The 26,530-nt window shown below is 37.4% G+C and overlaps 1 protein-coding gene across 45 annotated transcripts in view; it reads left to right on the top strand.

The window, feature by feature from the left end:
* Positions 1 to 26,530, top strand: part of RIMS2 (regulating synaptic membrane exocytosis 2) — a 402,507-nt gene that overhangs the window by 92,104 nt on the left and 283,873 nt on the right. For all 45 annotated transcript variants that reach the window (XM_085537158.1, XM_085537160.1, XM_085537163.1 and 42 more), the window contains one exon: positions 9,873 to 10,183. In XM_085537158.1, the coding sequence (XP_085393284.1) occupies positions 9,873 to 10,183 (311 nt within the window). The remainder of the gene's footprint in view (positions 1 to 9,872; positions 10,184 to 26,530) is intronic.

The following is a 26,530-nucleotide window of genomic DNA, read 5'->3' as shown; positions in this document are numbered from 1 at the left end:
TGATAATATGAGCAGCACAAATGTAAGGGTTTTTTTGTCATTTTAATATTAAAAATGTTGGTTTATATATATTCAGGTTTTTATTTTTATATATAAAACACCTATCACCTTACCCGATAAGCATTCTGATGGGAGGGGTAAGAACAGGAATTAGCCTGCTTGTACATCCCAATTTCTGTTTACAACCAATAATAATAATAAGCTGCCAGAGTCTTTTATTTAAATGAATCTATGATTTGGAACCAGTTGTTTTAAGGAAAACCTATATACCATTGGCATAGATGAATCCTTCAAAACAAAACGTTAGTACAAACCAAGGAGCTGTAAATATAACAGCCTTTGTGGCTGATGCTTGCTCTGTTGAGAGAGAAGACTGCAAATCCAGAGATTTGAGGATTGATGCTGTGAAGATTTACATTCACAGATCTGAAGAAATCCTAAAATGCCTACACTTATTTTTGCTTACTGAACAGCTGATTGCAACATAGGCATCAGAGAATTCTGTAGCTGTTTGGGGGGGATGGGGACAGGCAGGGACTGTAAGCTCCAAGTGTAGTTGATCTGGGAGCCTCTGAGCTCGTTAAGTTTACCAACTTGACATCAAAAAGAAAAGAAAAATAAAATAGGAACCATTAAAGAAATCTGGCTCATTTTAGGGGTTGTTTACAGAAATGACAGAAGTATTGAGGGAGGATTTCAAAGTTTCTTTTGCAAATTTCGAAAGCCTTTTTTCTGATGGTGCGTAATGATCACATTGTGAACATAATACACTGAAGCCCACTAGATGGAGCCAGAAAGATTTTACTGTGATATTGCCTAGTCAGTGTTTCAGACGATTCCCATTACTGTTTATTAACCTACTTGAGGAATGTGTAACATAATGCTGTGTCCTTTGTGCCACATACTAATCTACATATCACCTAGGTGTCATAGGTTACTGTTTGTGCCATGTATCCACAAAACAGCTTTCTGCTGTATAATGCCATTAATTGTATGAGGCAGAGAATGTCAGCTGTTGTGAACTTCAATGATAATGACCAGGGAAGGAAGGGATGGCTTGTCAGAGAGATCCAGACTGCTGTGTTCATCTTCAGTGGAGTTAAATGTGGGATAGGTCTGGTTCAGAACTGGAAATGAAAACACAACTAAAGCAGGAAAGTAGAGAAGATAAAACATCTTTTTCATGAAGACACCACTATGTCAGGATTTAATCTTAGTGAAAGTATCTGTTTAACTGCTTTTCTTTCTGTAGCCTCGAACATTTAACTGTGCCTATCTATATAGATTGCATGCAGTATCTCCGTAGATATTGATTCACTTCAGTCTGTAGTGTATGCTATAAAAATGAAGAGAGAAGCAGAAGCCACTTGGAGATGAAGTAGGAAAATATCAAGGAATCATAGAATTGTGTGGGTTCAAAGAGACCTTTAAGATCATTTAGTTCCACCCCCCCAGCAGTCTGAACTGATAAGTGCACAGCCTACTTAAAAAGATTTTGTAATGAACTATGTGCTCTTTGTTAGGCAAACTCATGTCAATTTTAAGGCACAGACATGGTTTTCATGACATATTTCTAGAAAACCTTTTATTCTTGGAGGGCTTCAAATCATGATGCATAGTTTGTCAGAATTAAATTCTCTTTATAAACATTGAAAAGTCTACTTGCTAATTGTGAGCTGCTGAAATCTTAGTGTGGATTCTTTGTCAAGAGATATTAGAATAATAGAATCACGGAATTATTAAGGTTGGAAAAGACCTGCAAGATCATGCAGTCCAGCCATTCATATACCACCAGTATTTCCACACTAAACCATGTCTCTCAGTGCAACATATGAACATTTCTTGACCCTCTTTTGGGGATGGCGACTCCACCACCTCCCTGGGCAGCCCTTTCGCATGCCTAACCACTCTATCAGAGAAGAAATAATATCGGAGAAGAATTTTTTCCTGACCTGCTCAGTTATTGGTATTCATCAAGACACTTTTCTGTTCTCTCTTGTTTGTATCCTTGCATTTTGAGTTTTGAAGGACATAAGTACGAGCCTTTGCATTGTTACAGTTTACACTGTCAGCTCTAAAGTAAACACTTCACATACATGGTGCTGTAGATACAATTATTTGAGTGAAATGCAAACAGTACTTACTTTAGAGAAGGTAGAATATCTTCCTAATCTTTTCAAATTCATCTACTTGTGGATGCTATGTCTTGCAGTAGTAAGTAAATTGTAACTACCTTGTGCTGTTCATCTACAGTCTGCAGACATTAACTGATGAATATTGTCAACACCTCTGTGTTGTAGGATCATTCAGTATTTTTATCAATTCTTTTCTTGATGAACAATTCTTTTCTTGCTGAAGCTTTTGTGTGAGTACAGAACTTTGAACAAGAAGCCACATTAGTCTAATTGAGATTTCCAGGCAATGAGAGTCGTCAAATTGTTGTAAGATATTTGAACAGTTTTACCAGTACCTTCGAGTGTAAGAATCTTTGTGAAATAAAACACCGTGGGATTGTCATTTGTATGATTTCTATTACATGCCAAATCTGGTGGAATACGGTACATGCTTTGCTTAAATTAGTACAAGAACTTTGAAGAAAACTAAGCTGGAATTCTATTATCTCTTCTTAAGAAGAATAAGAAAGCAATATTTTCAGACATCTTGGGTTTGTGTGATAGTGTTGGCATTAATGACTTTGTCAAACATTTGTGGAAAGCTGGTTATAATGTCTACTGTACTGCATTTTTCAAGCCTTAGGTGTCTGTTCTTTAATATTTTCACTAGTGGTCTTGGCATAAAGAAAAAGAAGGCAGTAATTAAATATGTTGGTGACACAAATTTGCGTACTTATCTGTACATTTGAGGAAAGGGGTGCAGCATATACTGAAGAACTGGATTATCTTGAAAGTGCCATAAGTAAAAATTAGTGAGATTACTTAACACTAAGTGTAAATGAGGAATTTAATTTCTACTCTGAAAGGAAAGTCCCTTTATTGTAAATAATAGAAAACAATATTTTCATACAGAAAACAGTTTAGGCTGTTGTACAAGCGGATGGTGTTCTTCATGCTTACATGCACAGAGTAGGACTGTTGGGATGACTGTGAGAATGAACGTGAGTGACTAAGTGCTAAGGCCAGGGACTCTTGTGTGCACCCAGTCCTGCTTGGCAGTCCTGAATTCTGCTTTCTGTAGCAGGGTACCTGTATCCAAGCTGCTTATTGGGAACAGTTCTTGCTCCATGCTGCTCCCTTGCATTGTGCGTTGGCACTGTTTGGGAGATGCTGGTTAGTAAATGATGAGTGATGCCAGGATACATAAGATCTAATCAGGAACCATGGGCTGACCTGGCCCTGTGACCTATCTCTGTCTTGCTAGAAGAGGCATAGCCTGAAAGAACTATATCTATGTGGGCCTTCAAAATGAAAGCAGAAAAGGGATGTGATTGGTCTCTTTAAAAATACCAGAAAAGAAACATAGGGAAGACAAAGGAGGTATTTAAACTAAATGCCAACAGTGGCATAAGAATAAATAGCAATAAACTAGCTTGGAATAAATGAACATGAAATTAAAAGGCATTCTTTCCTTTATAGCTATAGGGCTTGGAAAAGCTTTTTGACAGATTTTGGCCTCATTATTTCTGGTTAATTTTAAGATGGAACTTTATTAAATTGTAAAGCTGCCTCAAGCAGCTGGCAAGTTGAATCAGTATGCAGGGTTTCTTTCAATCCGATGTTCTTACTAAATGAGCTTAAACTGTAGCTGAGTGACAGCAAATGTATACTTAGTTTTCTTGCTTTCTTAAGGTTGTAACAAATCTTGACATTTAGTAAAGGTGTAGCTTGGTCAAGTGTACATTCTCTGTATATTACGTAATTATGCAATTATATTTATATGCTTAAATATTAGACATGTAATATATACTTTTCAAAGGCACGGTCAGTCATATGCCTACTTCATGCTCACTCAGTGGTTTGTTACCATTATAACTTTTTGTATGTAATACATTCATGAATTCACCACAAATTCATGATTGAATGTGTCATATAAAGGGTGACCTTTCAGTGTATTACAGTTGTGTCTGTAGATACATGTATCCTTTAAAGTATAGGTAAATACACTGGTCTTTTATTGTGAGCTTTTCCAGCTTTATTTAGTAGTACTGGTATTTAATGCATTTTTGGGGGATGTGTGTCCATGGGGCAAATGTTAATAGCAACATATATCACTGAGGAAATAGGGCCAATAAAAACTGAAGTTGGCCATGCTGATTTTAACTTTATTACTCACTTGAAAGTAAAAGTCAGTACCATAGCACAGACTAGTGGTATATCGAAACATTGGAAAAAGAAGGAATTTTTCTTAACTCTTTTATAATAGGCATAAATTCATGGATTATCTTCCTTCCCATAATATACTATATTGAATAAATGCATGGAAGAAAGTTATCTTTATACATAGGATGAATGTATATTATGTATAGTAGAATGGATAAATGAGAAGATGTAACCTCTGCTCATTACAGTGTGGTAGCAGAAGAAGCTACTGTACAATGTCAGTAATGTTTTTTATTGATTTATTTGTAGAGAATATGAAATCTTACAGATTCAGTTTGCTTTGACAGGAAAGCAATAAAATTGACTGGCATCAAATAAAAACTAAAATGTCCTTAAGGAAAATTTCACAAAAACATACTGATTACAAGGAGTTTTTGTTCTCTGTTACAGTCAAATCAATGCAGAGTAATTCTGATGACCTTAAAGCAGTTACCTAGGATTTATTTTTATGTAGGAAAAGTGTTAGAAAAGTCCTGTTGGAAACGGTAATAGAATCATTCAGTTTGGAAGGGACCTTTTGAGTCATCTAGTCGTACCTCCTGCTCAAAGTAGGATCAGTATTGGAAAAGAAGAGAGACAGTTCATAATGAATGAGCGCACATTAGGTATGATCTTCTCCCTTCACTTCAAAACAACCAATTTTAAAACCTCACTAAATACAAAAGGTGAATCTGTCATCGTAACTTGAACTCCTGGTGTAGGGTGTCCGTAGAGAAGAGCTCTAAATCATCCACTTATTATATAGAGTCTTACACTTTGGAAGAATAACCACATGCATCAGTACAGGTTAGGGGCTGACCTGTTGGAGAAGGCTATGCAGAAAGGGACCTAGGAGTCCTGCTGGACAACAGGGTGACAATGAGCCAGCAATGTGCCCTTGTGGTAAAGTAGGCCAGTTGTATCCTGGGATGCATTAAAATGAGTGTGGCTGGAATGTTGAGGGAGGTGATCCTCTCCTCTACTCTGCCCTGGTGAGGCCACATTTAGAACAGGGTGTCCAGTTCTGGGCTCTCCAGTTTGAAAAAGATGGGGATGTTGTAAAAAGAGTCCAGCAGAGGGCCACAAAGATGCTGAAGGGCCTGGAGCATCTCCCATATGAGGAAAGGCTGAATAACCTGGGTCTGTTCAGCCTGGGGAAAAGAATCTAAGAGGGATTCTGATAAATACTTATAGGTATCTTAAGGGATGCGGGAAGCAAAGGGATGAGGCTAAGCTCTTCTTGGTGGTGCTTAGTGATAGGACAAGGAGTACTGGCTGAAAAACAGCCACTGGTTAGACTAGCAGTTCTTAGAAAACACTTAATATTGTATGTTGAACAGGCAGAATGGAGAAAGCTCAGCAGAACTTGGGATAAGAAGGAAGACAGCAGTGTATCTTGTAGTAAGGCCATATTAGCAAAAGATGTGTACATTTGCTGTGTAATTGCAACTTCAGTGATTTTACAGACGAAGCTGGCTTATGTTGCCAGCAAGTTCAGCAGTGTCTAATCCAAATCAAAGCAGTGACTAATGGAGAAACTGAAGTATTTCTTCCTCAAAAAAACTTCTTTGGTACAGGGAGGCTGCAAACATTGCTCTCTGCCGTAATGTGATCCAGTTACTTCTTATGTATGACAGACTGTAAAAAAAAAAAAATTAACTTTAGTGTGTTATTAATCATAATGAGTTGCTTGATGCTGGGCCCAAGCAAAGAATTTTCTTTCTCTTCAATTTTCTTCCCCAGTCTTTTCAGTACTATGATCTTGCTACCTTGTTCAATTCCTTAAACATTCTCCACATAATATGTGTGTATATATATATATACATTTAAATAAGTGATGGAAACCCAAAGGGTGAAACAACTCTCCTACAAGGACAGGCTTAAAGAGCTGGGACTGTTTGGCCGGGAGATGAGAAGATTGTGAGGTGACCTGATAGCAGCCTTTCAAGGGAGCTACAGGGAAAAAAAGACAGACAGAGTCTAGCAGGGTCTGTTGTGACAGAACAAGGAGGGGAAATGGCTTCAAGCTCAGAGCAGGTGGATTTAGACTAGAAATAGGGAAGAAGTCTTTTATAGTGGGTGGTGAGCACTGGAACAGGTTACCCAGAGATGTGGTTGATTCCCCATCCATGAAGACTTTTAAGATGATGCAGGATCAGGCCCTGGGCAACGTGATCTAGCTGTGGTGTTCCTGTTCATTGCAGGGGAATTGGACTAAATGATCTTTAACGATGCCTTCCAACTTTAAGGATTCTATGATTCTAAGAGACATGCAATGGAAGCTTTTGGGTGGTGCTGGTAAAAATTAGAGCATGTTAAAGAATAAACTTGAGAAAAAAAAACCTCAAATTTGTTCCTTCCTTGTATAGAATTGATCTTTGTGAACTGAATGCAGCTGGAAGGTTTGATATAAATCTGTCGAATCCAAATTCAGAATGTGTCTTTTCAAAGAGAAAGCTCTGTATCTAGTAAGAGGTATTTATCTTAAATAAATAGAAGCTAAGAATTAATGTCAAAATGTCAGGATAGATATACTTTGTGTGATTATTTTCATGTTTTCCAGGAGAAATGTATTTGAGAAGAGCTTCAGCAATTCTTATCCCAGGCACTAGGTGGTGGGTCAGCCTTTCGGATTGAAATGCATGTCAGTAGCTCTTGCACTTCTGCCTCTAAACTGTTATCTGTCTGTTAGAGCTGTTGAAGAGCACACTTTGTTCCATGTTTTCCTTTTAAAATTGGACCTGTTCTGGTGTTGAGAACTGACACTCCAAGATGCAACTCTGATTTTTTTTGTGCACAAAAGGTGTTTGTGATTTAGGCTTTTGAGCTCTGCAGGGGAGTGATGGAGTACTAGGAATGGGTGTAGCTGGCAGTGTGCCTGCTTCAGAGTGCAAAGTTCTTGTGGAAAGGATTAACCATTTGAAAACTGCTGTTTTAGTGGTAAGGCCTTTGTGGTTCTCCCTTGCAGAAATATGAGCTTTAGCACAAGATCCACTCATGGATCTCCCTTTCCCCTTGCCAAGTGTCTGGGACAGGATGTGTCTGCTGGCCTGGGAGCTGCCTCAGAGCAGCTGCCTCAGTGGGTCCTGATGGCAGGAGGAGAAGTCCCACCGAGCAGGTGTCACCTTGCTCTCTCTGCTCCTACATCCATGGCTGACATAGTTGAGAGGTCAAACAAAATTTTGGGGGTATTTTGTGTGGTAGTGATTCAAGTTGCAATTTATTTTTATACTTAAATTGTTGTTTTGGATCAGGTCCTTTCATTATGCTAATGCATAGTTGGAAAGCTTATGGCTTTTTTCAACAGTGTGCAAAACATGTATAAATCCTAAAGGATTTTAATTGTAACTTATTAAATAGGGAAAAAATACTTCTGTCTTTGGTATGGAAGATTCATTTTGGAGCTTTTGCCTTTTTCCTAAATTTGCAATTCACAAAAGTAAAATAGACCTGCTCTGACATTTATATTTGACTGATGGCCAGGCCTGAAGCATGCGTAGTATTGACCTTTGAGGGAAATCTAGCCTACTTCAGACAGCCAGCTGCTCAGAGAGCCTTCCTTTTTTTTTTTTTTTTTTTTTTACCCTGTCATTGCTTAGATAATTTGTTCTGCCTCATTGAAATAAGCTGACTTGAGTTCTCAAAAGTGGAATATCAGTGCTATAAAAAGTTAGGAGAGATGCTTGCCAGGATGGGACATATTGCCACCATTACACTGGCAAGTACGCTACCCCTAGCATAGCAGATTGTGATGAGGCAGTCAGTGAATTTGAGTACGAACTCTCACCAAAAACATTTTTGATGAATCTTGACAAGACAACATGGCCAAAATTTTCTATTAGTTAACTTACTAGAGAAGAAAAGTGAGATGCAGCTTACAGATTCCAAAGCCTTTTGTGGTGGGCAGAGCCAGGTGTATTATGGAGGCAGGAGCTAAATTTTCAGTGTAATTCAACCACCTAGCATTTAAAAGAATAATGAAGAGCATTAAATGAAGCCCCTGAATTTCCTGTTTTGTAAGTGTTTGAAAAAGAGTTCGTTCAGTATTGGCTTAGAACTGGCAATGTAACTACATTGAAGGCTGAGTGTAGACATTGAAGGAACACGTAGTAAAAGAAAGACAAAAACTAAATAAAGAAGAGTCAAGGCTAAAGAAAAATGAAAATCAAGAAGGGAAGGGCTAAAGAGGGTAATGGCTCCAAGTGTGGATGGAAATTGGTGATGAGCGGTATCCCTGAGGGGGTCTGTACTGGGAACTAAGCTTGTTCATATGTTTATCAGTGAAATCAACAGTGGGATCGAGTGCATCCTCAGCACGTTTGTAGATGACACCAGGCTGTTTGATGTGTAGTCAGTGTGTTTGAGGGACAGGGTGCCATCCAGAGAGACCTGGACAGGCTCACACAGTGGGCCTAGGTGAACTTTACGAGGTTTAACAAAGCTAATTGCAAGTTCTTACACCAAGGTCGTGGCAACACCCACTGTTAGACAACCAAGATCTGGCTGGACCAGGCTGTGAGCAACCTGATCTCACTGAAGGTGTCCACTGCAGGGATGCTGGACTAGATGACCTATAAAGGTCCCTTCCAACACAAATGATTTTGTGATTCTAAAACTGTGGTGAATTAATTTTACGTATATATAATCAAAACTTCAAGATAGCACCACATTCAGTCTGAATATGCCATGAAATTAATAACTTGGCTATTACATTTTATTAATTACCTCATGTTATATTTTATTGTAATGTAACGATTAAATGTGAAATTGACTTAAAAGTAATTGGCATTGGCAGTTATATGCACTGTCATGTGACTAAGGTGAGCATTGCAAATGAACAGAGTTTAGAATATTAAAAATCTCATTACTAAGTGTAGGATCTCACAACTAAGAAGTCTGAATCATTTTAATAGCTTAAACTGTACAGTGAAAGCTAATACTTGGCTATGGAGAAATTCAGCAATGTATATATTGTGGTATTTTATTTAAAATTGCTTTAATTTACTCCAATCTCGGAGTCAGCTTATTCATGTAAATATAAAAAGCAGACTGCAGCAGAGCATTTGGAGGGCTATAAAATTACTCGTTACAAACAAGCAGAGGATTTATGCTGAAGTTTTTTACTCTGACTTAGTAAGAAAGTAGCTTAATAAGTAAGAAAAGTGTTTAATGAGTCTTTTATCCCTTCCTTTTTTTCTATCATCTTCAAACTTTAGTCTTTATTTTCAAATTTCATGTTTACTGCCATTGGAATGCCAGTGGGTAGATGCTTTTTTTCTATATGTCTCGTTCTGTGGCATTCTCTTGCATCGCAGCAATGAAGCAAAGATAGAATAAAAGGGTTTTTTTTGTGTGTGTTTGTATATGTATATTCAAAACAATTTCCTCAAAGATTGTACAGATGTGCTGTAGATAAGCTATTGTAATTATAATAAAATTAGAATAACATTATTTAAACCTTTGGAAATGGCAGTAATCGGTTGATGTATGCTTGAAGAAAATTTCTCTACAGCGTTTACAAGCTTACAGATTTTCCGTTTAATTATGTCTAAACAGGTAATGTGGGTATGCAACTTGTGCCGAAAACAACAAGAAATCCTCACAAAATCAGGAGCCTGGTTCTATAACAGTGGATCCAACGCACCACAGAAGCCTGACCAAGAAGGTAGTAGAGGTCTGCGGAACGAGGAAGCACCTCAAGAGAAAAAAGCAAAGCTCCAAGAGCATTTGCAGTACCAAGGACCACCAGGTGACATATCCACACAGGTTTCGGACAAAAACAGAGCTCAAGGACTCACCAGGCAAGACTCAATTAAGAATGGTTCTGGAGTAAAGCACCAAATAACTAGTGACACAACATCAGACAGGTAAGGAAGTATTTAACACTTATACTGAAAAGATCTATTGACTTTATGCTACATTTTTTTGTTTGTTTGTTTTGAGCTTTATCTTACCCTGTATACTATAAAATAGATAATGGGTTTATTGAAACGGGCCTCACCAGAAGCAGCTGAGGAGCCGCTGTGTTCAAATGGTCACAATGTGTGTTCTTCATTCATGAAAAGAATTCATGGAAAACGACAGTTGCAGTGTATCAGAACTTGTCTGTGTGTTTGGAGCTTTGTGGAATCATAGTGATTGTGCTGTACCTGAGTGTTTTTGGCCACTCGCTTGGTTTGTAATCTAAAACAAGGCTCAACAGACCACTTCAGTGGATGATGGTGAGAACTCTGTGCGATGATTTGAGTCTTTTCATGGTTCCTCACTTTCTTGTTGTTAGTTCTTGTCATTGGAATATGGTGTTTTTCTTTGCTTGTTTGTCTTAGTGTTACTTAGCACTGGTTGAAGCTGTGGTGGTTTAACACTGATGTCGTGGGACCCAGACTTGGCCAGGGGATGGAGGCAGAATTTCCCTCCCTCTTTCTTGATGTGATTATGTCAAATGTCACTCTGAGCTTCTCGAGCTCTGCAGCTGCGCTTTACTGGAACACAAAAGTAAAAACTGTTTAATTAAATAAATTGAATTTCCTTCTAAACAAGATGGAATAGGACTTGAAATATCATAGGGAGGGAAAGAAGAGAGTTTCTCATGTGTTTCCATGGAAATGATATCCAATCTCTCCAGAGGCCTCTACCTGCCTTGGTATGTGGCATCTAGAGCAGCATTGTCTGGCAGCCTTCCTCTTCCTGCCCAGCTGTAACCTTTTCAACAATATTTATACCTCAAGATTGAAACAAGTAGGACAGTTATATTATCTTTTACAGCCAATATAATTAAAATCATTTTCCCCTCACCTCCTGAATTCTACCATATATTATTTCCTATTTTTAAACATTATCTGAGGACAAATTGATTGTAATTAATCTAAATCTTTTTGTTTCACTTACTCTGCCTATTGCCCTTTGCTCTGATATCAGCTGATGGGTTCAGTATTTAGTGGCTCCAAGTGCTCCTCAATTATATGCATGATCTCTGTGAAATTTGGTACTAGACCTGGCAGCTTAATTTCATGGTAAGAAACAGAAGTGATAATAAGATAAGTGATAATAATCAGTGTACTGATGGACAGTCAGCTGAATATGAGCCAACAGTGTGCCCAGGTGGCCAAGAAGGCCAGTGGCATCCTGGCTTGTATCAGGAATGGTGTGGTGAGCAGGACTAGGGAAGTCATCCTGCCCCTGCACTCAGCGTTGGTGAGGCCTCGCCTTGAGTACTGTGTTCAGTTTTGGGCACCCCAGTACTGAAAAAACACTGAGATGCTGCAGCAGGTCCAGAGACAGGCAACAAGGCTTGTGACGGGCTTGGAGACTATGCCCTATGAGGAGAGGCTGAGGGAACTGGGCTGTTTAGTGTGGGGGAAAAGGAAGCTGAGGGGAGACCTTATTGCTCTTGTCTGATACCTGAAAGGTGCTTAAAGCGAGAGTGGGGTTGGTTTCTTCTCACTGGTGACAGGTGACAGGATGAGGGGAAATGGCCTCAAGTTGCAGCAGGGGAGGTTTAGGTCAGATGTCACGAAAAACTTCTTAACAGAAGGGATTGTTAAGCACTGGCATAGGCTTCCCAGGGAGGTGGTTGAGTCACCATCTCTGGATGTGTTTAAAAACTGTTTGGATGTGGTGCTCCGGGAAATGATTTAGCAGAGGGTTCTTAGGGTAGTATGTTTGGACTCAATGATCTTAAGGTCTTTTCCAACCTGAGTGATTCTATGATTCTGTGATATGAGTGAGGCTAATTCTCTCTCACTTTCTTTTTTTTCCCCTCTCTTTTTCCCTTTTTTCCCCTCTTTAATTCTATACTTTTGCCGGGGAAATGGAAATCATTCATAATGGCATAATACAAACCAACAGCTTTCTTATTAATCTCAGCAGTAATAACTGAAAGTATTTTTATATTCTATGCATGCAGAGAGATGGAAAAGTAGAGATACAAATATATAATTCAGATACATAGTATGCATTTATTCTAACCAGAGTAAAACGTGGACACTATAATGTTTAACAGGAGGAAGAATGTGAACTTCATGCCTGAAGCCAGAATCATTCTGCTGATTAGTATCAGTTCTGCTGATCAGTATCAGTTCTGCTGAGCAGACTGCTCTATCAGAGCACTTTCTATTTTATTTAGTTACTAATACTGGTGCTCCCTAATTAATATGTACAAGCATGCTCAGAGTATATTTATATATATTACATGCTCTTGTAGATTAAAGTGTCTTCAGAATAATTTTCTAGCCTTGTATACCATGACATTTTTGGTGGAGATGTCAAAAAGAATGCCCAGTCATCAAAGGCTGATTGGTTGGATGGGCTGTTGAGAGAGAAACATTAGCACCTCTGAGAGAGACTACTCTTCAAATATAATCTTCAAATATAGGGACAGGCCGTCCATTCAACCTGTGTATTCTGTGATGCCAGTGATATTCTCAGCAGTAGTTCTGGGAAGGCTTACAGTTTTACTGCGTTCAGTGACTATTAAGAGGTGAACAGAATATGTTATGATCTTTGTTATTGTTCAAGAAAACTCATGTTTTTTGTCTGAAACTTACAGCTGTCATCAAGAAATTATATTCAGCTTTATTTCTGAAGTCTTATGGACTATAAGCTTTAGTTTCTGAATGCTTCATGCTATATATTTATTTTAACATTAACTGAAAGAAACAGAAAGTAAAAAATATCTTATATGGGAGACTATTGTGACAGACTTTTTAAAATTCTTAAATTAAGTGGAGAAATCTGACTACTCTAATATGGCAGGTCTTTCATCTAGGGAAATCCATGAGAATAATGTGGCAGATTAAAATGATAATAGGGAAACTGCCAAAAAGCAAGAAATGTTTAGCAGGTTTTTTTTTTTTTTTTTTTTGTTGACATTGCACAGTGTAAATAACAGAAGGAGGTAGAAAGTGAGAACAATATTGTCTCAATTTTATTTATGTCCCAAACGTGTGAGGTATTGCAGCAAAAGTAATTTCAAGAGTTTAATAAACAGTACACCACTTTCAGTAAAAAAATGTATCTCAAAGACTCCATGCTCTGTGGTTTTCATGAATAAAAATGTAAAATGTTATTTAAAAAAAAATTGTTTTGATCAACCTCAACAATTGTTACTTTGCAGTTCTTTATACCAAGCATGGTATGTCTGAGCTGAATATTATAGATTTGTCATGGTGGGCAGCTCAGTACCACCCTTCTACTTGCTGATTTCCTACTGGTGGGATGGGGAAGAGAACATGAAGGATAAAAGCAAGAGAACTTGTGGGTTAAGTTAAGGACAGTTCAGTAGGTAAGCAAAAGCTGTGCGTGCAAGAAGAGCAAAATAATTCATTCATTGTTCCCCGTTGGCATGCAGATGTTCAGCTGTTTCCAGGAGAGCAGGGCTCCAGTCACATTTAATTGTTACTTGGGAAGACTCTGAATGTTCCCTCTTCCTCTTTACCCCCACCCTTTTTTCTTTCCTGCTAAGCATGATGTCATAAGGTATGAGATATCCTTTTTTTTTTACCAGTTTGGGTCAGCTGTCTTGGTTCTTTCCACTCCCGGCTCCTTGTGCCCTTTCATTTCCTCCTCACTATCTGGGCAGTGTAAGAAACTGAGAAGTCCTTAGTGCTGTGCAACTCCTGCTCAGCAACAGCTAAAACATCAATGTGTTATCAGCGCTATGTTGGGCACAAATCCAAAATAAAGCACCATATGAGCTTCTATGAAAAAAATTATTCCAGCCAAAACCATTACGGTTTCTCTGGAGATAACTTGGGCACAGAGTAAAAGTCACTGTTCATTCTCTGAATCTCAACATCAAACCATTTCTGTCTCATTCCTTTTGCTTTTTAGTTTAATCTTGAGTAGTACCCAATAGATTTTTGTCCTGTTTTCTTTAATAGTATTATGTTTTATTAAAAGAATATTAATTGTTTGAACTGCTAGTCTGAACTGTTCTCTGGATGTTGCAACTGTTTTATTTACAACTGATAGATCCTAAACTGCTCAGACATGTAGGTACCTGAATGTAGATCCCCTTTGACTGATCTGAAATTTGTTGCCTTAAAGAAAACTGGAACATATTCAGACTGCACATTCTCCAAGGATGTTTTTCTTATATTGGATGTACTGCGGAGGAAAGGAGAAGTCATAAACGATTCAGCAGCAGGTTGTACTTCACACCCGCAGAACAGTTTTCCATTATTAATTTTTTTTCTACACCGTATCCAGTATTCATTATCTATCTTACAGTATTTTACTGCTTTCTACGTGTTGAATCTATGGAGAAGGCAGTGGCAGCAGGCACAGTGTTAATTTAATTAGCTGTATGATATTTGATGTTGTTTGAGGTGACACTGACATAATTTGAACTGCATGGAGATTTTATGCTAAGGGCTGTTAAGAAGTTACCATATGTAGTGGTTTTCACAGACTTATCCTTGTGAGCTGAGCTTGGATTCTGATGTAGTATAACACTGGACTCTGAAAACTACGAAATGATGTGAATCAAAGAAATGCAAAATATTACTCCAAATAATCCATAGGCTCAGAAGTTCCGTTCTGAGGTCTGCTGTGCACAGATGGTGCATTTATGGCTGTATGCACTGCAGTCCTTTGATTTGTGTGATCCAATTTCACATTAATTCTGGATTACACAAAAAGGCCTTTTTTATTTCATTTTAAGCAAAAGCGTTCATGAACTCTATTGTCCTCAAGACCTATACTACCTATCATTCAGTAGGTTTGGTTTCCTTTATAGCAACAAAATGGTCTGAATAGGCATATTCTTCTTTTCAGTCATTTTGTAGCATACTATCATTCTGTGAAATGGCTGATTTCATTCCTCTGCTTAAGCCAAAGCAAGTGTTTATAATGTCCTATTAAACTGTGTATAACATCCTGTTAATAAAAGCTGGGAACAGGAAACCTTAATGCTGATCTAAAGCTTTTTATTGTGTCATTCTCTTTGCCTGAACTGTTAGATCTTCAGGTGACATCAACACGTTTGAGTTGCACAGTAGTTTTTTATTTTTGCCCTTGAGAAAATGAGTTTTAAAGCTATTTTAGTCATTTTTCAGATCTGGCATCAGTGGTTTAAATCTTAATTTCTTTTTTTGTGACACTCCAGGCATATTGCTTCATACATGAACCTCTTTTGTATATCTGGCTATTCACAATCCTTTGATAGCTCTCTTGAAGTCGGAAACAAACCATATATTTTCCTACTGCAAGGTTATGATGATGTGACTATTTCTCATCTAATATCTTTCAGCAATGGAGTGAGTGAAAAAGTATAAGATCTCCTCAAAAATCTTTTTCATGCAAAGAGTTTTGAGAATATTGAAAGAAAGTTTGCACATTTCAGGAGTCAGTTTATTTTTCTGCTTCTATCAGAGCCATATAAAAAAAAATAAGAGAGTTGGTTCCTGGTATCTGCAAGGTCATGATTTGGTGCAAGACTTGTGAATAAAGCTGCCTGAACCCTCTTCAGATTAACTGTAAGGATACAAGATTAAATCATAAAAAACAGAATGAAAACAACAAATTGAGAGAGTGAGCAGCTGCAGAGTTGCACAACAGCAACATCCATTTTCCAGGCCAGCAGGCAGATAAAATATATCCTTCTTCCATCCTCTTCCCTTCTCCTTTCAAAAATACATGTTTGTTTTGAGGGTTCATTCTGTATTTTCCCAATTGTTTATTCTCAGGGAAAAATAAATAAAAAAAATTACAGTGGCTTTCATTAATATAATGGGTTGAAGAAATATGTTTTATTCCCAGTGAGAACTGCAAACAAGATTGTTGAGATCACTTAGATTTTGAGTTGCAGGTTTTCTGCATATATATTTTTAATGGAATATATATTCATGTGTTTCTGACATATAGGGATTTTTTTCCTACTGTGTTAGCAGTGGCAGTCGAATGGAAATGATCCGCAGTGTCCCTTTGCTTCCGTTCTTGGAGAGAGTGCCAGGCTGAGCTGGCAGCCTAGAGTCTGTCACTTGGGACTGCAGTTTGGGATGCCAAGGTGTGAACAGACAGAAAAAAGAGACCAAAATGAGAGGGAAGAAGAAGAGAGGGGAAAAAGCAGGCATAAACTAGCTGATTTTGGTTGTTTCCATTTCTGAGTATGTAACTGTAGAGCTGAGGTGTCTTAGAAAAAAATCATTCAGTCTTTACTCAGGGCTATGGAAAGAAAGAATATTTGATAAAGTCTTTTGCAGAGAGGATAGTGAGGCTGGAATAGATTACCCAGTGATGTAGTTGATGTCCTGTTCCTGGAAGCTGAGTCTCCTCTTCTCCTGGCTGAACAATACCAGCTCCCTCAGTCACTCTTCATAAGACATGTGCTGCAGAACCCTCACCAGATCAGCTGCTCTTCTCTGAACACGCTCCAGGGCCTCAATGTCTTTCTTGTAGTGAGACACCTTCTCTGTTATGAAGGAAGGTGAGGGAGGAGCTTGGTACTGTCCTTAATGCCTTCATGCAGTGTTTATGTAAGAAGTTCCTGAAGGGTATTGGTGTTGTTAGTTGATAACCCAGCTTACATACAGCAGGTGTGCTCTGTTTCTACCTGTTATTGCTGCAATGGACTTTAACATCTGCATGCTCCCCTAGCTAGCGCTGGGAAAGAGAGGCATCTTTTGTCTCTCACCATTATTTTGCAGAACTGTTCTTTATCAGAGACCTGAAACTGTATGGTTCTGTTTGTCTCATAACCTTGGTTTTGCAGGTTTCCCTCTAACACAACCAGTTTCAATGCCAATAAAGTATTCAAGGCATGTGCAGCAGCACATGTTACTGCAGTGTGCTTTTTGAGACTTAATTCTTACTCTTGTTCTCCCTCCTCTCCTTTTTCCTTCCCCTCTTCCACTTTTCTTTCCTCTAATATACCAAGGCAACCAGTGAGTTGTTGTAAACTGTTTCTGATGTTTCTGTATTAAAATATATATATAAATTAATTTTTCAACCCTAGCCTTCTTTCTGTAGCTGTTGAATCTGTACTGAGTAGCAAGAGTACTCATGAGCCTCCTAGCAATGGGGCATATGCTTTGCTATCCTTTTCTCAGGGAAAGCTTATTTGTTTGGTGAAGAGAAAAAAGTGTTTTCTTAATTTTCTTAATTTTGTGTATTTGTTGCACTGAAGTCTAGCACTACCTCTCTTGACTTTTTCACTCATGCTGAGTGAGCTTAGAGAAGTCTTGATGTTTTTGTTGATCCTTGGTAGCTCTGAAGTGGATTTTGGCCTTCCATTGCATTATTATCTGTTCATTATAGCTTATGTCTTTAACGGTGCTAGAAAACTATGTGTAATCTAAGTATATAAGCACAGGTCTCAGCTGTATCAGAATACAGAACATTTTTATTAAATGTTAACATCAGGTAAGGAATTAAATGCAGTTTTGGTTTTAGCTACACTGATCCTAGAAGAAAGTGATACCAGAAAAAAATGAGGGTAGTAGTATTTCTAATTTGTACTGAAAGAGGCTGGTATCTCAAACTGCAAACATATCTTCTCAAACTGCTGTTTAGTTGACCTTGCCAAAACGTGAATGTCTGAGCTCGTTGTGTGTACATAATCCTTAGTTGTGCTGTGCTATTTCCTTTGGAATCTAATTTCTCTTTAGCAGTGTAAATAACAGATATTGTTTGAATTTCATCTTTAAAAAAATGGTGTGTAAAGGTGAATTAGTTACATCTGTGCAGTGCAACTGAGTGAGAAGGCTAATATTTAATAAAATACTCTGCAAACTTAAGTTTGTTGCTTCTGGTGGCACAGTGGTTCTGGAATCTGGAGGAGTGCATTCAGTGAATGATCTTTTATTGTCTTACTTTTTGCCATGGCTGTATGGGCTGAATTAATGTGAAAAATGAGAATGAGTAATTGTTGCTGGCACTAATTCTTTGGCTCTTCCTTTGTGCCTCCAGAAGACACAAATAATAAAGCAATCACTTCTGTAGCACAGTGTAACAGATAAATTACAGTTAAATGGCAAGATTAATAGTTTTAGTAAATATAAACCTATTTGATTAAGTCACATTTCAGGAAAAAAAAAAACAAGCAACACCTGAAAAGTGAATGTAGCACAACAGAACTAGAGTAGCTGTGTTTTCATAATTAAATATTATGTCATTAAAAGCTACTATTTTGTTTTCTGCCTTGTCTTTTGCATGATTAGTCTGTGTCTGTTTCTTCCCCTTCTTGAAGCCATATTCTTTTTTGTCTCTTTGTCCTCTCTGGAGCATTGTTTTTATAATTATTTCTTTATTTTCTTTTCTTGTGTGCCTCACCATCTCTTTCTCACTAGTCTGAGCTCTTAACCAAATTGGCTAGACATAAGTAGTGATACACCTGTGGTATTCCTTCACTGAAAGAAGGATCTTCTTTTCTTCATTCCAGTTGCTTTCCTTTCCCTCTAGCTCACCTCTCTTCCTCAATCACCAGAAATTCCTAAGTCTTTTTCCAGATCTGTAGTAATGTAAGTGAGCAATCTCTTTTAGATTTGAGAAGTCTTAATCTTATGCCTTTATGTGAAAGCAAGCCTTGCTGTAGTCTCTTCTAACTTGAAGGAATGACTCCCTTTATAAGTAGGCAGTTACCTGTACCAACAAACTAGTGCACTGCAATGTCATTTCAAGTTCAGCAGAAAATGCAGATTATCTGAGGTCAGTAAATTTCAACTGAAAAGTGCAGTTATAAATTCCAAGGTAATACCTGTGTATGATATGTGAGTTGTGTTTATGTGACTTAATACTCAGAATATGCTATGCCATCCCCGCACTGTGCAGCTTTGTGCCCTGCAGCCATGCTCTGGTGTTTTAGAAGGTGAAATCAGAAAGTGCCCGTTTCTGTATGACTGTGCTCCCAAGAGGTGTTACTGGGGAGCTCAAGATCATGTTTGTACAGCAACAACAGGTTTAAGTTGCTCCAGTTCTCTCAATTTCTGGTTCAGTGTTCTGTCAGCTGATTCTGCATGCTTGAGTGGGTCCCGATATGTAGTTTATCTGCCAAATAAGTTTTTGTTACACAGTTTGCAATAAGATAAAACGTGATCTTTTTGCAGAAAACCCGCCTTCTTGGGCAAAAAGAAAACAGCAGGGACAGTCCTCATAGTAGTGTTTTGATAGAACACTTTACATTTTATCTGCAAGTTTTTTTTTGTTGTTGTTGTTCTGTAATGACTTAGTGAAAATCTGTGGTTGAACTTAAAGTGAAAGACTTCCATGATACTTCATTTCAATAAGAGTCACTGAAGCCAATGAGGTTTAACTGGAAAGCATCTGAATTTCTTTGTAGTGCCAAATAAAATGGAAAGCTTCAGCAAATCGTTAGATTCCAAATCAGTGCACAAAACTAATTTTTTTTTTTCTTTTTTTCTTTTTCCCCCCAGAAGTAGAATAATTGGAATTACATCTTTTTGAGTCTGGCCTCGCATCCTGGGGTGTCAAAAATGGGCCTTCCTCAGTTGTGCTTTTATGCTCTGAGAAATATCTAAGCTAGAAGAGGAATCACAATTAATTTAATAACCTCACCTCTTGAATTTCAACGAGTCAGCAAGTCAGCAGTTAATTCAACCATTTCACCTTCTCATGATTCTGAGATAATTGCTTTTTCTTTTTCCTGAAATAGACCTCTAATTATTTATTTTCCTGAATCATTCCTTAAGAGGAAATAGCATGAAAAAGAACTCTTGAAACTAAACATATTTAACTTGAGTTTTCAGTTTTTAAAAACGATATGTATTTTTGGGTGATTCCTGTGTCACGTTCAAGTAAATGCGTTGATTAGAATAGTTATTTTCGTTTAGAAAATATATATGCAGATTTGAAGCATAGAACTGGATCTTGAAATTGAAAGAAAAAACTATTTAAGCTTTACTTGACAGGATTTTTTTGATGCAGAGGTTCCTCTCCAAATGAGAATGTGATTTGTAATGCCTCTGAGAATCAGAAAGGGAAAGAAGAAAGGGATACATCAGTGGAAGAATGGAAAACAGGAGGAATGTCTTGTGGTTGATACTCTTAGTACAGATGATGGAGATGTGGAAATTGAGGCAAACGTAAACAAAGTTGATTTTGATGATGATGGGCTACTTTGCCATACTGTCTGATGCACTGGAATATATGGTGACCATTTATTCTTATATAATTCTTAATCCTCCTTTAAGTAATTAAAGGCATTTGTAAGAGTTGAAAGCCTCCAACATGTTTTTAGTTATTCACAGAAGCTGTCAGATCAAAGTTGATCTTGGGGAAGCTGAATAAACCAGAAGATGTCTCTCAAGACAAGCATTTTAGATTTCATGCTCTGTGCAGCATGTGGGTTATTCAATTGGAAGCATTTTTATTCTGTGAAAATGAGATTTATTTGGAAATTTGTACCATAGTGATCAAGCTTAATAGTTATGAAAACAATAAATTACAAAATTAATTTACACTCTCCCCAAAGCTTTTAATATAATGGCCAGCACTACTATTACTCCTCTAGCATAAAACTCAAGCATTAAGCTGATGTCTTTCCTAATTAAAATATTTACACTATTCCTTAACACTTCTAAAACAAAGGCTGTATGATAGTGTCAAAGAAAATGAATTTCAGAGGTGTGTGATCATTAGGAAAATATTCTTCTGGTATTTCAGGCAGCTGAAGATAGGAGCAACCGAGGACACTGTAATTATTATAATGCCACGGGAGGAAGATAAATTAGTCTCTCTGAACTGGTTCCCAAGATATGGAATGCTCCAACTTTTATCCAGTGCATTAAATTATATTGGGAATTAATAAACAATTCAGTGCATACTTGTGTTCTCTTAGCTTCTGCTTCAGAAAACAAGAAGGCTAATCTTTCCATCCTTTAGAGAATTACCTATCTTCTAGTTTACATGCACTTGTTTATCACAGGTCACCTGGACACTCAGACACACAGCACAAGTTTGGAGGCCCTTAAGCCTTATTGCAAGATATGGTCTAGATGACTGTGTGAATGTATGAAATTAATTTGACTCCAGTTCAGATGAAATGAGAGTTGTCAACATGGCCATGCCATGAAGGTGAATGTAACTGTTATTTTCTTTTTGACATAAGGAGCTTTATGGTCAACCTGGAGCTTTATGGAAAACCTGCTGGTTTTCTGTCTCTTTACCTGAGCATTTATATTGACTTAGTTACTATGCTCTGTGTTTTTACGTTGCTGGGAATCATCAACGTTCTGTTGTAGGATTTAATTTTTACTGTCTGTTTAGTGCTAATCGTGTCCTTTTTGAACTGGTATAATTTGGAGTGTAATGGATATACTATCTGAGGAAGTGAACTTTCACCTTGTTTCAGTCATGCTCATGTGGAAAGAAAAATGAAAACTTCTAATGCATGTGGTTTTGGCTTCTATTTTTAATATTATCTTACATTACTAATCATGCATAAAACTCTGCTAGTGTTATTTTAAATCACCTTTTGTTTTTTCAAAGGTGACAAGTGAGAATTTCTGATGAAAGTGAGGAATATAAATCTTCTTTTTTTTCTAATAGATAAAATTTTCAGCAGCATAGAGGCATTGTTTCAAAAATCAATCACATCCCTGTTGTAGGCCAGCACCTCTCACCTAGTGAGATACACCTCAGTGGTGAACCATCCAGAACTGCAAATGAGGCATAAAGCAGGATTCGTGTACTGTAATGAGGTTCAAAGAAATAGCAATTGATTGTGAGTCAGGTGAAGGTTAAATTGTTTGAAATATACTACTTTAAAACATGCATTCTGCAAGGTGCAGCATCTACTGCATATACTGCTTGCTGTATGAAAGGGTTTTACATTTACTCCTCTGCTTATTCAACCAGAATACAATGACTTGCTGTTTCTGCCAGGTAAGTCAGCTGTTCCTTAAGGGAAGAAAATTAAGTTCCAATTACACAATTCTTTTCGTAACACTCATTTAACACTTAAAAAAAATATTACATATACATTCTTTTGCTTGGAGAAGCTGTGAGTGCTGAATGTTTCATCCCTGAAGATGTTTGGGGCCAGTCTGGATGGGGCTTTGAGCAACATAAATAAGTGGCTGGTGTCCCTGCCTGTGGCAGGGCTTGGAACTACATAGATGATCCTTAAGGTCCCTTCCACCCCATTCTATGATTTTATGATACTATATTTTATACGAAAAATCTGAATATGCACTAATGTGTTTATTAATAGTAAAAGCTTAACGTAGATTGCTATTTCACTAAGCTGTCAGATACACTGAATGAAGTGGGGAACTGATTATAGGTTCATTCCAAGAGCCAGAATTAACAAGCATTCTTTTATGGAGAAAAACAGATGGATTTTTTCTATAGGAAGGGTTCCAGCCTTCCAGTTCTACAGACATGAAACAAAATTAACAATATAAATGAATTATTTTAGTACAGAGTAGAATCATTAAGGTTGAAAAAGTAATTTCTATATTTATTAGACAAATTGGTGGCTTCTTTTTCTATTTGCCAAATGAAATTTCTGCCTCAGCAGCTTCTTAATTTTTTGTCTTTAGAGTTAATTTTGTCCTTTGCCAGGGCAATGAGTCAAATAATGTGCACCCCTAGATTTTAGATCTTTTTTAACATGGGAGATCTGTGATCAGTAAGAACAGTGCTAGAAAACATGCAGATCCATTAAATTTATGAATTACGTGCTGGAGCAGTGAACTGGGAAGGAAAAATGGAACGTATACGTAACCTGAATTTTCTTTCTGAAATGGTATCTGAACACAGTTAAGGCAGGAATTTGAAAGCGTTCTTAGATTTGGCAACAGAAATGCAGCCATAGAAATGCAATAGTCTATATTAATATCTCCTAAATAAAGTTCGTATACAAGCATAAGAATGCTTTTTTGGACTCTCTCTGTTTTTAGTCATTTGAATTGTTTTTTAAATGTTCCTCTTTTTCTCAGCTTATTATACATGTAGAAAAATATGACACATAGGCATTGGTTTTTAAGTGGAATAAATCAATGCTTAATTGGCAATGACATACTTTAACTTTATTTTTTAGAGATGGCAGGTTGAGATAGTTGGGGGCTCTTCAGCCTGGAGAAGGTTGCAAGGTGACCTTATAGTGGCCTTCCAGTACCTGAAGGGGCCTACAGGAAAGCTGGGGAGGGACTTCTTATAAGGGCATGTAGATGGGATGGAAAAAAAATGGTTTTAAATGGGAAGAGGGTAAATTTAGACTAGAAATCAGGATGAAATTCTTTATTGTGAGGATGGTGAGACACTGGAACAGGTTGCCCAGCAATGCTCCTCCCTGGAAGCATTCAAGGCCAGGCTGGATGGGACTGAGCAGCCTGGTCTAGAAGGAGGTGTCCCTACCTGTAGCAGGTTGGAACTAGGGGTGATCTTAAAGATCTCTTCCAATCCAAACCATTCTGTGATTCTAAAGTATGTTTTTTTTAATGTCACTGAATGTATAGAATTATTATAAAGATTCTGGAATTCAAAATAATATGAAGGTACACCTTGTGACATAATAGCATGGTGCTGAATTTGAGTTTTTTGTTTTGTTGATGGTGAAAAGTGAAGGTAAAATCTGCTTTATTTTTAAGCAGTTTCTATACTTGAGAAAACAACAAATGATCAAATACCCATGCAAACCCATCCTAAAACTCAAATACTTCTATTTTTCGTTACCTAATGATGAATGCATGTTGTAAGATACAGTTGGAAAACTATTGGAAAATAAATACTCTCATATATTTTACTTAAAAATACACATAATATGAGTGACTAATTTGTATAATATTAGTACATATTCACGTAGGTGCCATTTGTTCTAAATTTTCTTGAATTATGAGCAAAGGATCACTGTAGTAACAAAAAGAACAAACTAATATTTATTTTCAGAATGCCCTATGTGGTAAATACGTACTACTTTTATCAATATGATCTCTAACTGTCTTTCCTGAGTTTTGCAACCATTTGAGAAAGCAGCTTTTTCTTTCTAATTGAATTCACTTGGCCTCCAATATAAATTTTTAAATACATGTTGTTCAGGGTATAAGGAAAACTGCTGATGCTGATTACCAACTCTTTCCCTCTGCCCTCTGTTTTCAATTGCCTTGCAAACATAAAATGTTTTACTCTGGTGTTTGTATTTTAGCATTTGCAGTTTTCACATTTTTCTCCTTCTCAGGTGTGAATCTCAAATAACATAGGAAGGCATTGTGTTTTAACGTGACAGGCAGCAGAACATCACACGCCCTTTTGCTCATTCCCTCACTCCCAGTGGGATGTAGGAGAGAGTCAGAAACTCCTAGGTTGAGATAAAAGGTATTTTCTAAGACAGAAAAGCAAGCAAGAAGTAGAAGTAATGAAAGTTTTATATATATATATATATATATATATATATATATATAAAATGTTTGTGTGTATATGTATATATGAAACAAGTGATGTGCAATGCAATTGGTCACCACCCGCTGGCTGATGCCCATCCAGTCTCTGAGCAGCAGCAGCCACCCCCCAACCAGTTCCCCCTGGTTTTATAGTTTTTCACATGATTTCAAATGGTATGGAATATCCCTTTGGCCTCTTTAGGTCAGCTGACCAGGTTGCATCCCCTCCCAGCTCCATGTTCTAGCCAGCGCCCTTGCTGGCAGGGCAGTGTGAGAAGCTTAGAAACTGAAATGTCCTTGGCTCTGTACAGCACTTCTCAGCAGCAACTAAAGATCAGTGTGTTATCAGTGATGGTTTTCTCCTGAAGCCAAAACATACCATCACACCAGACATTATGAAGAAAATTCCTGTCCCAGCTGAAACCAGGATGTGGAGTTACAGCAACAGGACTAGATACGAGGCCTGTAAGCTGTTTTCTTCTGTGTTTTATGCAGTGCCCCAGCAAGAGAAGCTTTTGGAATCACTGTGCAAGTTGCATATATTGTGTAATCTTCAGAAGAGTGAGAAGGACAGAGATATGAGAAATAATTTGGTGTAATTATTTTCACCTATTCAATGTTTTACCATATCTAAAATTTCCTATATTGTCTTGCAGCTAACGTATTAAAGAGAATTCCATGGAGAGGTTTTTGAAGCCATAATCTATATTGAGAAAATTGACCAACAAATGAAACTTACTCATATTATAAATAACTTTAAAATAATTATTATGAAAGGGATGACTGGTTCAGAGTCCAATGATTTTCAAGCTCCATTGTTCTAGAGTCTATGATCGTGAATAATTTTCATGTTTGTCCAGTCTGTTTATTTTTCTATCTTACTCATCTTGAAATGCGCAGTTGGTGTGGTCAGTGCCAATTCGGATGCGTCCACGCTGGGCCTAACAGCAGGATTTCCCGGCTGAACATATGGCACATTTCCCACTATCTGCATAAGAAGTAAAAACAGAGTTAGCATTGTGTTATCTGGGTTTCCAAAAATGTAGATTTTTTTTAACACTTAAATTTTTTATTGAACATTGATATCTTTTTAATGTTTAAGTTTGATGTGTCCTCATTTGTTTTTTCTTTTCCTCTCATAGGTTTAAAGTAAGCCATAATCTTACAAAATAAGATAAAATCTCTGCTTCCTGTTTGCAAAATGTATCATTTCTAACCTTTGACAAGTACTGTAGCTAAAGTCATGTGTTAAGTTTTAAAGAGTTTATAAAGTTTTTAAAGCCACACTTATCAGTGGATCATGACTAATCCAGTCTTGTACTTAGGCTATGGGGAGATAGCGGGAAATGATACACAATTTCAGCTCTTGAATTAGGGTGAGTTGGCACTTCTCTGCTTAGGAAGTCCAAGGCTCATCTAGAATCGTATGCCCAGACTTGGCCTTTTGGATGTAGTCTACACTCATTGACTTTCTTTGGAGTCTGTACATGTCAAGGTTAATGTTGTCTTTCATTAGAAAATCAGACTTTTGCTTCGTCTTTTTTTTTTTTTTTTTTATTACTGCTGGTGGAATGGGAAACAAACCGTGGTGAGTCCTGTATGCATGGACTACCTTTAGCAGCAAGACTAGCAGAAACTGAGAAATGAAGAAGTTAGTTAAATACAACAGATTTAGGTGCTTCCATACAAACCAGGTCCCATATAGTTGACAATGGTGTCCTGTGCATTTCCTCTGTGATGTAGTAGAGTATTACTTAACCTCCAATTCCCGTCTCATAATACTTCTGTCAAACTTGACAGTGATGTGATTATTTGCTGTCTGATTTCAACTACCAGTGTCAGTGGGTAGTGGTACAGTTCTACCTATCCTTCCTT

Source organism: Coturnix japonica, chromosome 2 (genome assembly GCF_054131305.1).
Source record: "Coturnix japonica strain WE chromosome 2, WE-NBRP24, whole genome shotgun sequence".
Taxonomy (NCBI): domain Eukaryota; kingdom Metazoa; phylum Chordata; class Aves; order Galliformes; family Phasianidae; genus Coturnix; species Coturnix japonica.
Note: the sequence above shows the minus strand (reverse complement) of the source record. Positions and strands in the feature narration are given on the sequence as shown.